This window comes from Limulus polyphemus, unplaced genomic scaffold, assembly GCF_000517525.1.
Source record: "Limulus polyphemus unplaced genomic scaffold, Limulus_polyphemus-2.1.2 Scaffold937, whole genome shotgun sequence".
NCBI lineage: Eukaryota > Metazoa > Arthropoda > Merostomata > Xiphosura > Limulidae > Limulus > Limulus polyphemus.
The window spans coordinates 315,858-330,840 of NW_013666547.1; the positions used below are offsets into that span (position 1 = coordinate 315,858).

General features: G+C 31.6%; 2 protein-coding genes across 12 annotated transcripts in view; one reads left to right on the plus strand and one right to left on the minus strand.

The window, feature by feature from the left end:
* Positions 1-8,462, plus strand: part of LOC106461338 (lysine-specific demethylase 2A-like) — a 41,037-nt gene extending 32,575 nt beyond the window's left edge. For 7 of the 8 annotated variants that reach the window (XM_022388219.1, XM_022388214.1, XM_013921156.2 and 4 more), the window contains 4 exons: positions 1,397-1,642; positions 2,497-2,691; positions 3,312-3,446; positions 5,714-8,462. In XM_022388219.1, coding sequence (XP_022243927.1) covers positions 1,397-1,642; positions 2,497-2,691; positions 3,312-3,446; positions 5,714-7,180 — 2,043 coding nt within the window. In that variant the 3' untranslated portion in view covers positions 7,181-8,462. The remainder of the gene's footprint in view (positions 1-1,396; positions 1,643-2,496; positions 2,692-3,311; positions 3,447-5,713) is intronic. The other variant, XM_022388216.1, reaches the window with a different exon arrangement.
* A 1,240-nt stretch (positions 8,463-9,702) lies between these two features.
* Positions 9,703-14,983, minus strand: part of LOC106461342 (splicing factor, suppressor of white-apricot homolog) — a 48,609-nt gene continuing 43,328 nt past the window's right edge. For all 4 annotated transcript variants that reach the window (XM_013921159.2, XM_022388222.1, XM_022388223.1 and 1 more), the window contains exons 12-13: positions 13,953-14,258; positions 9,703-9,844 (exon numbers count right to left, since the gene is read on the minus strand). In XM_013921159.2, the coding sequence (XP_013776613.1) occupies positions 9,775-9,844; positions 13,953-14,258 (376 nt within the window). In that variant the 3' untranslated portion in view covers positions 9,703-9,774. The remainder of the gene's footprint in view (positions 9,845-13,952; positions 14,259-14,983) is intronic.

A 14,983-nucleotide genomic window follows, 5' to 3' on the forward strand; every position in this document is an offset into this window, starting at 1 on the left:
TGAGTTTTCCTTACAACTTCACTAAGTCTTTTGCTCATGTTTAGGAAAATGTAGTACCTTAAAATGTCTAAAGTAAAAAAAAAAATTGTCAAAACATTATTTCAAAGATGTACAAATGGATTGAGTAGTTTGGTTAATAGCAGACAACTAATTACTTAGATGATGTAATAACTAGTGTCCACCCCGAGGCAATAATTTTTTACCCCGGGGAATGGGTTCCCTGTGAAAAACAAATTTAACCCGGGGTAAAAATATTTGAAATAAAAGATGCTTGATTAAGATTTTTATTGATTTATAAATCGGATTTAAAAAAATATTGAACAGATAACAAAGCTGACAAAGTTTTATCACTTTTTTGTTCAAGCTTGTCATAAAAGTAAACAGATCTGGAAAATCTCACAGTATAAAAAAACACGTTACAGAATTTAAGTCTAATCGAATACTCATACGTCACTTTCAAAATACCTCTATAAGACGTCATTTTTATTAAGTTTAAAGCATTAAAATAAAAAATTCTTTAGTGAGCTCAAATCTATGTGAATTAGAGCGATTAAAAGAAAAAAAAAAAAGCGATTAAACTCGCAGCCAACGATTTCTTCAGATCTTTCTTCTCTTAAAATGTTTCTCTTTCATTTTCAAAGGTTTTTTACCCTTTTTCACTGACTTGTATTTCAAATCTATGGTGCGTTTCCTATAAACAACGCCGATCATCATGAGAACAATGATTTTGATGAGGACGATGGTTTTTATGAATTATTGTTATGAAAAAGATATTTGTTCAGTAAAATAGTAAAGATTTGCCCCGGGATATTTCAAGTATTTTACCCCAGGGCAAGGGGTGAAAAAAATCGCTAAAATACCCCAGGGTGGACACTAGTAATAACTTGACAAGTAAAATAGTTACCCATTTTCTATTTTTAATTTTTAAAAAATTTTTTAATTTCGGTGCCTAAAACTTACTTTTCAATTACTATGGTTAAAATGAAATGTGTGTTACCACACTAATCGAGTATTATGCATGCACTAATCGAATATTGGTTATAAAAAAAAATTTAATCACACTAAACAAAAATGCATTAATCGAGGGATCCCTGTATTTTTACATTGTATGTCATATAAAATGAATAAGCCTGAATTATGTATCAGAGTTAGTATTTACTCAAAATCTTAAATCCTGAGCTTCAACAAAAAAAACTTAAATGTGTTTGGGATGTTTTTACTATTAGAAATATTAATACTTTTACATTCCACTCATTTTTTTAAGACTTTTCCTTGGTTTTGACAATTCTGTTCAATGGAAAATTGAATATTACCAAACTCTAAGTTCTAAAAAGAAATCAAAATCCAGTTTATCCTTGAATAACAAATATTGAAAACAATTTTTGTCTTTAAACAGCCTGTACTACCTCATACAGCATGCTGTATAATTTGTGGCAAAGATGGTTTGGAAAAGGTGAATAATTCACAAGATACAGATTCAGCAAGTCTCATGGAATGCTCACAGTGTTGGGAAGTAGTACATCCAACCTGTCTGTATGAACGGTATCCAGAACTACCTCAAGAAGGATCATTCAACGATGATCTTCCTAACAGTTGGGAATGTCCAAAGTGTTGTAGAGATGGGAAACCTGAACAAGTGAAGGTAAAAAATACATGCCTGCACATGTGTTTGCATGATTATAATAATACTAGTAGTTAAACTAAAGTTACAAATATTGACTAATGAATTATGTAGAATTTTTTAGTTGTAATTTGAAATGGTTTAAAACACCAAACATGGAAGATTCTGTATAATATGTGTTAAAAATAAAATGTGGCAAGATTCAAAAATGGCTTTGGTTCTGTCCAAAGACAAATTATAAAGAAAAAATATATATATACAATTTAGAAAGTCTAATTTATTTTAACAGAACTGTCAGGGCTCTGCCTTGGTGTGGATTGAAATTTTATTTTGTTCTATTTAAACAAGTTAAATATTCAGTTATTATGAGATTTTTATAAAAATATGCTATTATTTAAAGCTTTTATATTTGTCTGTGCAATATTTATTCGAAGAAGAAAAAGCTAAGGTATTTTACATTAATATTCAAAATGGTGTCATATATGGACTGTATTTTAAAGTTCTATTTACTCAAGTTGCTTCCAAAACTAAAATTAATTTCTGTCCTTGTAACAAATGCAGAACTATCACCATTTGCTCATTCAGTGCATCTATATATCACCCCTTAATTCTTCAAGCTATTGAACATATTGGTCATGTTTTAAAAAATGAGAATCTTACAATAATTCCTACAACTGTCCCTATGATTTGTAGTGCTTCTTATAAAAAACATACCCTTTTACATGTAGAAGAAAACAGATTGACTAGTAATAATGTGAAATTTTCTGGGTTATTATATTTGAATATGTAGTATCTATAACTGTTTATTTTAACAAAATTTAAAGGGGGGAACTAGTTACCCACATTTCATCAATCTGGCTTTGATTTTTTTTTAGCCAAGACACATGAAAAGTGGTCGTCAGAAACCTCCAGATACTCCAAGACCTGCCAAAATTGCATCTCCAGGAGAAGTGTTCAATAATCATACAGACTGTGGAAACCTAGAGACAAACAGTAGCACTTTCCAAAGTATAGGTAACACCGTGAAACATGCTTCAGGATCTACGGATGTAAATCCTGCAAAAAAAAAGGTATAATTCAGATATTATAATTGGTAGTTGTTAATGAATGTTTTCTATTTTCAACTCTGTGAACAAAACGTAAGTTTGTTATATCTGAAGCAAGTGGTTATGCAGGTTTAGATGTATTATGTGCTTTTAAGCTCGTTAAGAAAAAATTACTTTTATATGAAAGTGAGCAAATTAGTTAAGGGTTGTAGAAGTAGAAGCCCATTGGGAGTTTTTAGGACACACTTCTTAAGAAATTGCATGAAAAGTAATTTTTTCCAAAATAAAATTACCTATGTAGAGGTAAGTTTAGACTGTTACATGTAACCCTCCACATTTTTTGGGTCTTTCATTAGTATTAAGTTGTTTTTTTTTGGGGGGGGGGAGAGAAATCATTCAACCTTGATGCAGAGTATGTCAAGTCTTTAGGAGATAGTTAATAAGCTTACCGGTTGTGCTTTAATTTGATAAAATGTTTATTTTGTTAGGAACAAAATTTTCCACATGTGTAACCACTAAATAAATGAAAGGTTAATGTTGGAGTGTAGAAGGTTTGTGCCAGGTAATATACCTAAAATGCATTTCCGACATATGTTTATTGTGTGTCATATATATATATATATATAATTTTGTTTCTCTCTAAGGCAAAGCTAGAATGTACAAATAACCAGGATAAAGAAGAAGGAGACAGTTCTTCCATTCAAAAAGTAAATATTGTAAAGAAACCAGAAGTAATACCTTCCAAAAAATCCTTGTTCATTTCCACAGATAAAGATGGGGTGAGTAAGCGTACACGTACCAGGCGTCTTCTAACATTACTACCAGTGAAGCTTTAGGATTGAAATGGGAGCAGTGCAACCCACTTCCTAACTGTAGAGCACCTCTTTCTTTAAGAAAAGCAACTAATAACAACAGTTTCAGTGTATGAATGATATTTCAAAACTTCATAGAATTGTTAAGCATTGACCCTTTTTTCCATTTTGCTCTCTTCAAGAAATTATTGTTTGGTTCCAAACAGTTCAGAATGTAGGGTGATGTTTTCCTTTCATTGATGCTCATAACTGGGGACCTGTAGTTTTCTTTTTATATTGCAACATAGCATTAACTACTTCAACAACAGTGTTTTAATTTTTGAGTGTTAATTATGGATATATTTCTACATCTTTGTAAAAAAAAAAAAAAAGAGAAGTTTTTACTAATACTGGCACTTTACAGGGTACTTATTTGTTTACTATTGGAGGACTATTGCTACAGTCTGGTTTCACATCTTGAAGTTTAAAACAGCATATTTCATTGTGAAATGTTTAACCCTGCCTGACCTAAGAGTAAATGGGTGTTGAGAGTCTTAGTCAAACAAGCCATCCTAACCACACCTTTAGTACTCACTGTAGTGTTTCATTTTCTTTCCCCACCGTGTGTTGATATATATATAAATGTCCACTAGTGCTAGGGATATTTGTAGCCATTAAAAGTAGTTAATATTTATAGCCCAGATGGTAGCACTGTACTGTGATACAAATACTGTGATAAGTTTGTTATATAAAAAATACTCAATTTGCTTAATGTAAAGTCTTATAAAAAAAAAAAATGTTTTTGTGTCTTAGTTATATTCACTACTTTCTGATACTAATCTTCAGTTCATATAATCATATAAAAACATGGTATGTGGCATGCTTCCAAAATGTAATACAAATTTGAACATTTATAAAGTGGTTGAGTAAAACTCACTATGACTCAAATAAGTTCTAGAAAGTTTACTACTGCTTTGTGAGTACCTTTTCTTATGTAATTGAATACCTTCTAATAAATCTGTAAATACTGGATGCCACAGATCTTGATTTTCAAATAGTTCACATTTCCATACTTGTGTATTAAAGGTGAAAGTGTAAAATAATTTGACATTTTATCAGAATGACACTAAAAGTAAAATGTCTGGCCAATAAAACTTTATCCCTTGTTATGTAGCTAACTGAATGACAAGATTACAGCCTTCAAAACAAAACTTATTCATCCATTTTTTCTTTTAATTCACATTAACTGGCCATTCGGTGCCTGCCTGCATCACTTTAGAACTACAGAATTTATATGTAATAAAAAATAGGCTAACCTGTAAAATACCTTGTTTCTGTACATGAGAGAAACAGATATAAAAATAAGAAAATGAACTGTGGTAGCAATGCTTGTTTTGAAAAAGTATGCTCTCCTCAATTAAAACATCTGTTTCTATTCTTGTGACTAGAACCTGATCTAAAGAATTAGTGAAAATGCTAAATGACCTTGTTTTTATTAAAGCTTGGTATCTAAGTGAATTTGCATGATTGTTTTTTTACTGCATTTCACTTTAAAGACTGTGAGTGTGTGTTTAATAAAGTGTAATTTTATCTGAAAGTTCCATGTTTTCAAGTACATATAACATAGTAAAATATTTCTCTGTTATGCATGTTTGTAATTTTCATTTCTTATTTCTTTCTCTCATATGACTGAGTATTGGAACAACCAGTTCATTATTATGAAAAGAAAGGCTTTTTGTGGTAATGAGCTTTTGTTCTACAGATGAATGTATAATACAAGTTTTATTAAAAGGATTTCTAATGGCTAACTGTTCTTCTGTCTGCTATGAAGTGCTTCAGACTGCTTGCTTATGATACTTAAAGATTGCACATGATCTCTTTACTTTAAGCCTGTCTAACGTGCAACTGGTGCAGTAATAGTTGCCACTAATCTGCTGTTTTTTTTGTTTAGATCTTGCATGACCTTAAAGGATCACTCAATTTTTGGTTTAGTTCATTATTTAAGTTATTTCTTTTTACTTCAAGTGAATTTGCAAATACTGGTACATTGCATGATTCTACATCTTTATCTTGTGCATGTACACAAATCGGCTATTTTTATATTCTTATTCTGCAACTTAGTATTTTACCACAAATTCAAAACTTGAATTATTTTGATTTCATTTTAAACCTGTTATAAACTTTTCAACTGAATAAAATCCCATAAATTTAAAGACTAGATCCCAGTAACCACTCCTTACTTTCCTAACTTGCAGGAAGAAATTATTCATCCTTCACCTCCCAAGCGTAAGAGCATGTTTTCAGAGCAGTACAAACACAGATGTGAAGAACTGAAGAAGCAAGCCACACAAGCCCATGTCAGATCCTGTACTAAATATACTCTTAACATTAAGAGCAGCCACAAGTCAGCTGGTAGTAAATCTGCTATGAAAACTTCTTTTCAGTCCTCTAAACAACCCACCACAGAGTTCTGTCCTCAATCACTTTACTCTGCGTCAGGAGCTAGAAAGCATGGTGAAACAGCTAGAGAGCGTCTAGTGAGGAGTCTGAAAGGGCTGAAGAAAAATTCTGAGATGAGACGGCATACAGTTATGAAGTTGAAACCTCGTCCCTCAGATAATATCAATGTCAGTGGTAGTAAACAAGATTCAACATGGAACCCAAGGGAATTCACTAAGTGTGAAGTGAAGGTTGAAAAAGTAGACAGTAATTTTGCTCCTAAGAGGCTTAAAGCTACATCTGGTCTCCACAATAATGATGAAGCAGAAAAAAACATACCACGTCATGCACCACGAATTACCATGACTTTAAGAGACAAGCCCAACCTCTCAAAATCTAAATATGTAGTGAGGCCAGGACCATTTGTAGAGAATCTTATTGAAATCAAAAAGACATTAAAGGTTGGTTTCAACAGCTTAGCACTAAAAAAAGATGTGATGCTGCCAGTGTTTCACTACTTGTCTGCAAGTGATTTGTTTACTTGTCAGCTAGTTTGTAAAACTTGGAACCGTTGGACTGTGGATCCTAGGCTTTGGACATACATGGACTTTAGCCGCAAGAAAATAACCGCCACTATTTTGATGGGTATTGTTCGAAGACAACCCATCTCTCTTAACCTGAGCTGGACCAACATATCTCAACGCCAGCTCTCCTGGCTGATAGCAAGGTTACCACAACTAAAAGCTTTAGTTCTGAATGGTTGCTCTACAGCAGCTGTGTCATCTTTGTGTACTTGTTATTGCCCTTTATTGTCTTCCTTGGACATCAGTTGGGTTGAAGGACTAACTGATACCTTCATTCGGGAGTTACTTTCCAATCCTCCCGATTCCCGCCCAGGCTGTGTTGAATCAAAAACCCGTCTTCACAAGTTGCAGGAAGTACGATTAGCTGGAGCAGATATATCTGATGTATCGGTAAGGCTTTTGGCACATCATCTTTCTCTGCTGTCCTGTCTTGATATGAGCAACTGCCATAAAGTGACAGACATGGGAATAGCTGTCCTTGGTGCAGCCAAGTCAAACCGATTAACAGTTCTTGATGTCTCCTCTTGTGCAAACATTTCCAACACTAGTTTAGAGGCTCTTAGACAATGTTCTAGTCTTTCTTATCTGGATATGAGAGAGTGTCCTCAAGTAACTGAGGATGCTTGCCAAAAATTTGTTAACCAGAGTCAACAGAAGCTCATAACAAGAGAAGAAAAGTTGATAGAAAAATACTGGTGACTTTCTACCATCACTTTTTTATTATAATTAGTTTCAGATACTTCCCTACCATCATGTTATTTTATGCTGTTATGCATGTACATCTTATTTGGTCCCTTAAATTCTTCAGTGTTTCAAGTGGAAAAAAGCTTCTGTACATATGGTCTGTTTTCAGTTATATCATATTTTTAATTCACCAATGGGATATTAAAATTCTTTAAAGTATACAAAATATTTTTGAAAATTTTCACTGGCTTTTTAAGGAAATTATTCTGAGCAAATATATATCCAAATTTTTGTACAATAATACTATTTTTAGATAACCTCAATGATAATTAAAATTTCCTCTGCAAAGCAAATGTTGTTAAGAAATATGTTACAAAAATTTATCTCTTGGGTTTTTCCAGAAAGTGGTATGGTTGTATTTTGTGTTTGGAATTATCTTATGTTTCAAGTAAACAGAAATGTATGATTTACTACGAACAATGCAAAGAAAAATACTTATATTGACTGTTGTGTTTTAAGGTAAAACTAAATTGTTCCAGTGTTAGATGTTAATATTTTAGGTCATTTTTGATTAATGTCAAAACATAAAGCATACTTTAGAGTTAAATATTAGTTTGTTAGAAGAAAAATGTGAATTCATAATCATACGTTTGTAAGAATATGTATATTCTCATGTGACTATTATTTCTGACACCCAGTTTACAATATTGCATTCATTGTGTACAGTTCAAAGCCATAGTTTTCAATTTAATAAATAAATCCCATCATCTGACAGATGTTTAATTAATAATTTGATTTTGATTATTATCAATAATTAAGAAATTTCTTCTTGTATGAAAGGCTTAAAATTTACTACAATCGCGGGAGTTGCAACAAGAAGCACTGTCTATAAACAAAATCACTAATCAGTTGGAAAGATCCGCAGCCAGTCTCGCTAACTCTTGTGATATCACGAAAGTATATTTATAGCCCAGTAATATGCATCATGCAAAAAATAACCATTACATAAAATTATTATTCACCTATGATCAGGCATTCATAAATAACAATAGTAATAGCCAAATATTTTTGTAAAATTACAGTTGTGTAGTGTGCTAATTTTAGATAATCCATTATATTTATAATCAAAAGGTGTCTAGGTAATTATGCAATACTTGTCTGTCAACATGAAGTCATTTTGTAAGTCGTAACCTCTCAACAAGCTGGTACATTGATTGAATCAGTCAGTCTGTGTTCCAGCTTAGTGATCTCTATAGCTGCAAATTTGTTTTAGAAATAAAAGTGTATGAACCCTGCATGACAGAGCTTTTGTTTTATAAGTAAAGAAGAAAACAATACAGATGATTGGTGCCAAGGTCCATTCTTTGTACGTTTAATGGGAGAAATTAAATTAAATAAGGTTTACTATCAACAATTTGTAAACATGTTATACTGAAAGGAGATCAAAATTATTGAATAATTCCTATGGGCTACAGGACACCTGAGAGACATTAACCTACAGTACCACAAATAGTATATTTAGCCAATTTGCAATAAGTTTAACCTTTCTATTACTGACAGCACATTTCCAAAAGTAAAATTTAAGATTAATAGGGACATGATAGTTAAATGTATAATTTTTCGCCTCGCACCATTAAATATATTGAAGTGGATAATATTTCTATTACAAGATTCTAAAATAAATGTATGCAAGTCACACAACTGTATAATGATAGTTATTCTGAAGTCATTATTTATTTTTAAAAAATTATTGGACATATGTGTGCTATATATTACCTCAATGAGATTTTAAAATTTTTTAAAGCTGTACATCTTGGCTACATTTAACTGCACATTTCAGGGTTAAAAAATGGTTTCTATTGTTATTTGCATAAATAGGTTACCAAAATTTTATTTTAAAATATTAAACAAAAATTATGAAAGTTTTAGGCAGCAAAAAAATCTCAGTGACTTGTTAAAAAGCTATAAAATGTAATCACAGGAAGTTTTAAATTGTTGGTAATGTCAAGAGTTGTAATCACATATCAAGACCAATATATTTCATTATGCCATGTAGAATGAAAAAAATTAAATGATTGATCTAACTCTGGATCATTTTGATCAGCATGGCCAAAGAACATAGTGCTACACAAAAAACAGCTGGTAAATATATAAAGAATGATGTATATGGTTGATACAAGCAACTTCACATTCAAGTATTTGATAGCCATCATCACAGTGCATCTTACCCTTTTAAAAATTACTAAATCTCTACAACTGAAACTGTTTTAATCCTGTTAGAAAAATTCCTCGTGTAAATGTTGACTGAACATATGAAAGGTTAAAAAATTAGTTTTTATAAATACATGATTCATACCTTAAATAATTACTCATCTTTTGATACTAAAACACAATAGAACTGCAGTCAATTTAATAATTATTTGAAATTGATTTTCCTGACATTTGAAAAAATGTTGAAAACTGCTCCTTAAATCAGAACTTCCTTTTTTTAAAAATGATGTGAATATGTTATAGAGAAAAAAAAATTCACCTTTGAAAAAGAAAAAAGCTAATAAAATAGTTTATTTACATTACAATACATTTAACAGCTCACCAAGAATACAAACACATTATTTTCGTCTACTTCTGTCTGATACAGATCGTGACCAAGAACTACGTTTTTCCTTTGGAGAAGGAGACCTAGGGTGATGCAACAAATAAGTAAATAAAACATTTTAACCATGTAAAGTAAATCACTTTAAAGAATTAATGAATAAAATATGTTAAACTTTTTTATTGCTGTGAGAAAAACAACAACTTTGGAGTTAGATTTGTTATTCAATATGATCCTAATATATTTCTTATTGATATCTCAGGTGTGTGCTTATCCCTCTTTAACCAAGTGATAGTATGTTCCCCTCTCTTCATGTAACCACATGTGAAACAAACCCCTCAAACACTTGATACATTTATGATTTATAATGAAATTACAACCACTACATGACATGGCTATGTACCCACCAACTTGAAAGCTGAGTTTCACATACACTTGCTCTACAAATTACAAAAGTCACTGGTATTTCTTTTGTTTTTATTACTAATCTATTCATTTAAAAAACAATTTCCCATAATGAGAAGTTCGTTTTCAGCATTTAAACCAGTTTTTATCTTTGCACAGTTTTCTGTTCTTTTAGCTACTTCATTTGAAAAACACATTTTTAATAAATACAATTACAGGCCTAACAATGTAACATGCTTGCCCACTTTATTGAAAAAAATTTTGCAACCAAATATCTTGCATACATAAATACACATACAGTATTTATGTTACTACATTTTATTTATAAAGGTAACTCCTTTCAGAAGGTGCTTTACAGATGTTTCAAAAACAGCTTCAGCCAGTCTTTAGATCATGCCAGACAAAGGCCACCATAAGACTCCATACATTTAAAATTACCAACAGCAGGTTTTTCAATGTGAAAAGCAACTACCAAAGTAAAATAAAATAAAATAAACAGCAAGTGAACCAATAATGTTCATTTATTACCTTAACATAGCATGTGAAATAAAAATTATATATTTGGTTTTTTTGAAGGCACATGGTCAAAGAAAAACTTCTGATGTAATAACTAAGAAATTTAGAAAGGAGGACTGGCAATAATCAATAAACGTAAGTTAGTATCAGTTACAGAAAAAAAGGAATTTTCCAACACCAATGGATACAAAGTGGTGGACATTTACATTTTGCTTGGAGAGAGTGCCATTGTGTACTTGAAAAGATTTCTGTATATACAAGTAAAATGATTATAAAAATACATTTTAGCATGTTTGACAATGCTATAAAATAATTTAATGTAACTTATGATACTATATGCATATGCTGACTTGTTACAGTATTATTTCTGGGGGGGGGGGATAAAATCTACTAATGAAGAAAAATACTCGTAACAGAATTTACTCATCATTTACTGTAATGCCAAATACACAGTTTTTAGTATTCAAACTAGTTGTTAACAGAGAAACGTTTTCACACAACACTTAATGAAATACCAAAATATTTAAGCTATAAAGTTCAAGAGAGGTTGGAATACTGAAGTAAAAGTTCAAGAAATATATGTGAGCATGATGAGACAAAACAAAATAGTACTGTGGATATAATAGGTGAATTTGGACTATTTATTGAAAAAATTTTTCATGTATATGACTTAAGTTTTAATCTTGCTACATTTTCCACAATGAACAAAAAAAAAATTCATGCCATCTGTGGATACCTTTGGGATCATAAAGGTCACTGGATGACTATTTTGTTATTGCACTATATTTTGTAATTTTTTATATTAATCAATTACTTAAGTTTTGTTTTTTACTAATGATGGTAATATTTTTATATTAGGGCTAGGAGGAGATTAGTTGTATATTACACAGGCCTGCAAAGTTAAGCTTCATAAAAGTTGTTTTGGTTTTAATAACAGATTTTCCATAACTCAGCTATGCAGATTTCGAAAATAATATTCTTTTTTTTTCTATCATGTAATGATTTTTTTAAAATTGGTAAGAAAAAAAAACTCTTACTTAGATCAAATTATTATTTTATTTCCCACAATGAACATTTTTTATTATTACATTTGTTAACGAAAATACAAAGAAAAGGGAAGAACACTGATGTCAAACGAATATTCATCCTGATTTTTTTTGGTGAAATCTATGTCTTTTTGTCTCAAAACTACTTGTTGTGGTCTTTCTTTTATGTATTGCATCTGGAGCATCTCATTTCAATGACCAGCAGTAATCAGCCATCATGCTGATGTTCCACCTTCCCTGATACTGCCTCTTCATTTCTGTGATGTCTTGATGAAACCTTTCCCCTTGTTCCTCATTGACATAACCGAGGTTTTCAGGGAAATAGTCAATATGTGAGTGTAAGAAACAAACTTTCAAGATCATATTATAACCCAACTCTTTGAATTTATCGAGCATGTTATTGACAATATTTTCATAATTTGAGTCCTTGTTAGTTCCAAAAAATTTGTCAATAACATCTTTAAAGGCAATCCATGCTTCTTTTTCAACTTTCCTCATTGTCTTTTTGAACTGTTCATCCAAAGTCATTTTCATAATCTGAGGCCTAACAAAAATCCCTTTAAGTTTTGCTTCTGAACGAGCCGGGAATTGCCCATATACATACTTGAAACAGTCACCATCTTTGTTTAAGGCCTTTACAACTGCTTCTTCAAGCTCAGTTTTATGTGAATTAGAGGTAATAGGACTTTCTTTGTGTCAACCAAACTTTCACGTTCAATGTTTTTGATCCTGATTTCATGCTCTGCTGTCCCATTCACACATAAAACATGGAAACTTTGTATAACTGGATTATTGACCCAACAACATACAAATGCCTTTTAAGTCTCCACAAAGTATCCAACCATGTTCTTTGTATTTGACCTTATTAAGAAAAAGTTCAAGATTTTCGTACGTTTCCTTCAAGTGAACCAAATGAGCAATAGGAACAGATGCATATATGTTACCATTGTGAAGGAGAACATCTTTTAGACTGCTTTTGAAAGAATCAATGAACAATCGCCACTCACTTGGTTCATAGACTGCAGTTCCTAACATTGGTATTCATTCAGCAATATTGTTGCAATAAACCAGTGAATCTTCTTGCGAAAAGTATGTTATAAACTCTTTCTCACAATTTCTATACCAGTATAATGATGTCCCTGGAGAAAGTAAGTTCTTTGCCTAAAGTCTGGACCCCAAAATCTCTGAAAAATCTTTTGGAAGGCTCAAATCTCTCACCAAATCATTAAGCTCACCAGACATTTCAGGTTGAAAACAATCCCTATCATCATTTCTATTGACATAAGATTCAGAATCAGATGAAACTATATCAAGAGTCTCTAGTAGAATAGGTACAGGTACATCATATCTATGAGCAACAGGTCTTATAGCAGATTGAAAGTATGGATAAGAAATTTCCTTTTATTTCGAGTGTTGTACCCTTGCATGTTACATTAGCAAAAATAGCAGTCATTTCCGTGGTTTCTAGACTCAAGCCAGACTACTGGAATTTCAAAAGGGAAAGACTTTTTCTTACCTTTAGTCTGTTGTTTCAACTCCTCGACACAAAAATTTTTTTGACGAATTCTTTAATGTTTTGCCTTTGTTTCTTTATAACAAATTTACCACAAATATAAGAGCATATGTTTGAGTCATTTATGCAACTTCTTGTTGACATAGCAACAAATAAATAATATTGAAAAGAAAAAATAAAGTCAAAGTACACACAAAGACAGAGACAATCCAGAAATGACATGTCATGCAGCCTGTTAAGATTTTGAAACGATCCTATCCTTAAACACCCTACATCTCACTGACCATGAGAAAAGCAACTTTCATACTTTGACCTTGATTCCATTTAGAATACTCAACATTGTCTAAAGCGTCAACCTGCCAAGTGTGTTTGAGATTGACTCAATAGGCTGGAAGTAATTAACCAATAGGCTTTAGAAAATAGAAATAGGGTTAAGACAGGAAACAAATAAGATCCATACCAAGACCTTTTACCACATCAAAAGTCTACACAGATCATCTGTATAACATAATCAATTTAGGGCAACTGATGAGAGCTCACTTTGAAACTGCTGCACTCGGCTGACCATGATACGGTATTTGTAATTCAGTATAAGCAAATAGTTCTGCACCTCAATATTAAATAACTTTTACAAGAAGTGACATCAAGAATTCTTGAAATATATAAAAGATAGCTAATATTTTTATTTATTTTTAAGTACATAAATATTCTTACCTGCGAACTTGGGAGTACGCAAGTGGTGGGGTTTTTGGTCTTTTTCTTTTTGAGTGTGACCTTCCCCTAGAATGGGATCGAGATCTATTTCTCATTTTCTTGTGTTTACTCTTTGAAGGTGATCTAGACCTGGACTTTCTATGGGATCTGGAAGACTTCTTTGATTTAGAATGAGATTTTGAAGATGACTTTAATGGCTCCATGGCACCATCAGGAGCCGAAAGGACAGGAAGAGGCTTCAATGATATTCGTTGTTGTGTTATTTCATATTGTGGTGATGAATGGGTAGAAGAGACTGGACTATTCCTGCCAATGAAATGACATGAGAACACAAAACTTTAAAAAACAAAAAAAAGTACACAGTACAGTTGCTAAACTTTTGAAGGATAACTAAAAAATTTTCTTTTATTTATGTGTTTTAGTAAGATGCATGTACAAATCATAATTTAGTTAAACAAGTGTACACATAACAAGTAGGATTCTAAAATGTGATTTTACACCTTTTGTACAGGCAAATTAACATTTTGTACGTGGGGGTAGGATAATCAAAACTATAATGGAATTCAATTGTGAAGACAAAAATACTAACAATAAGGATTTCAGTTCTTTTTTTAAAGAACAAAATATTAATTACAGATGAATATAGGGATACATAAAGATGGATGTATCAACAAATATCAGCTATTAGAGCTGGGCCAATTAATTACTTACAAGAAGCAAATAATTGATTAAACAAAGTTAATGTTCCCAATCAGTGCTTTTTTAAATTACTGCAGTAATCGATTAATGTCACAAATATACAATTAATCAAAGGGAAGGCAACTGGCTGGCAGCTCTCACCACCAATTCTCTGACTACTATAGTGTTAAATAAGCATAAATTTACTGTTTCTATAACTTTATTTGGTAACTGTATTACTTATCATTATATACACCTGGAAAAAAGTTAAGCACCCCCGTGTTTTTTTCAAGTGATTCAGATTCGACGTTCTTGTGACTGATTATAAATTACCATTCAATCTAAACTTGTTT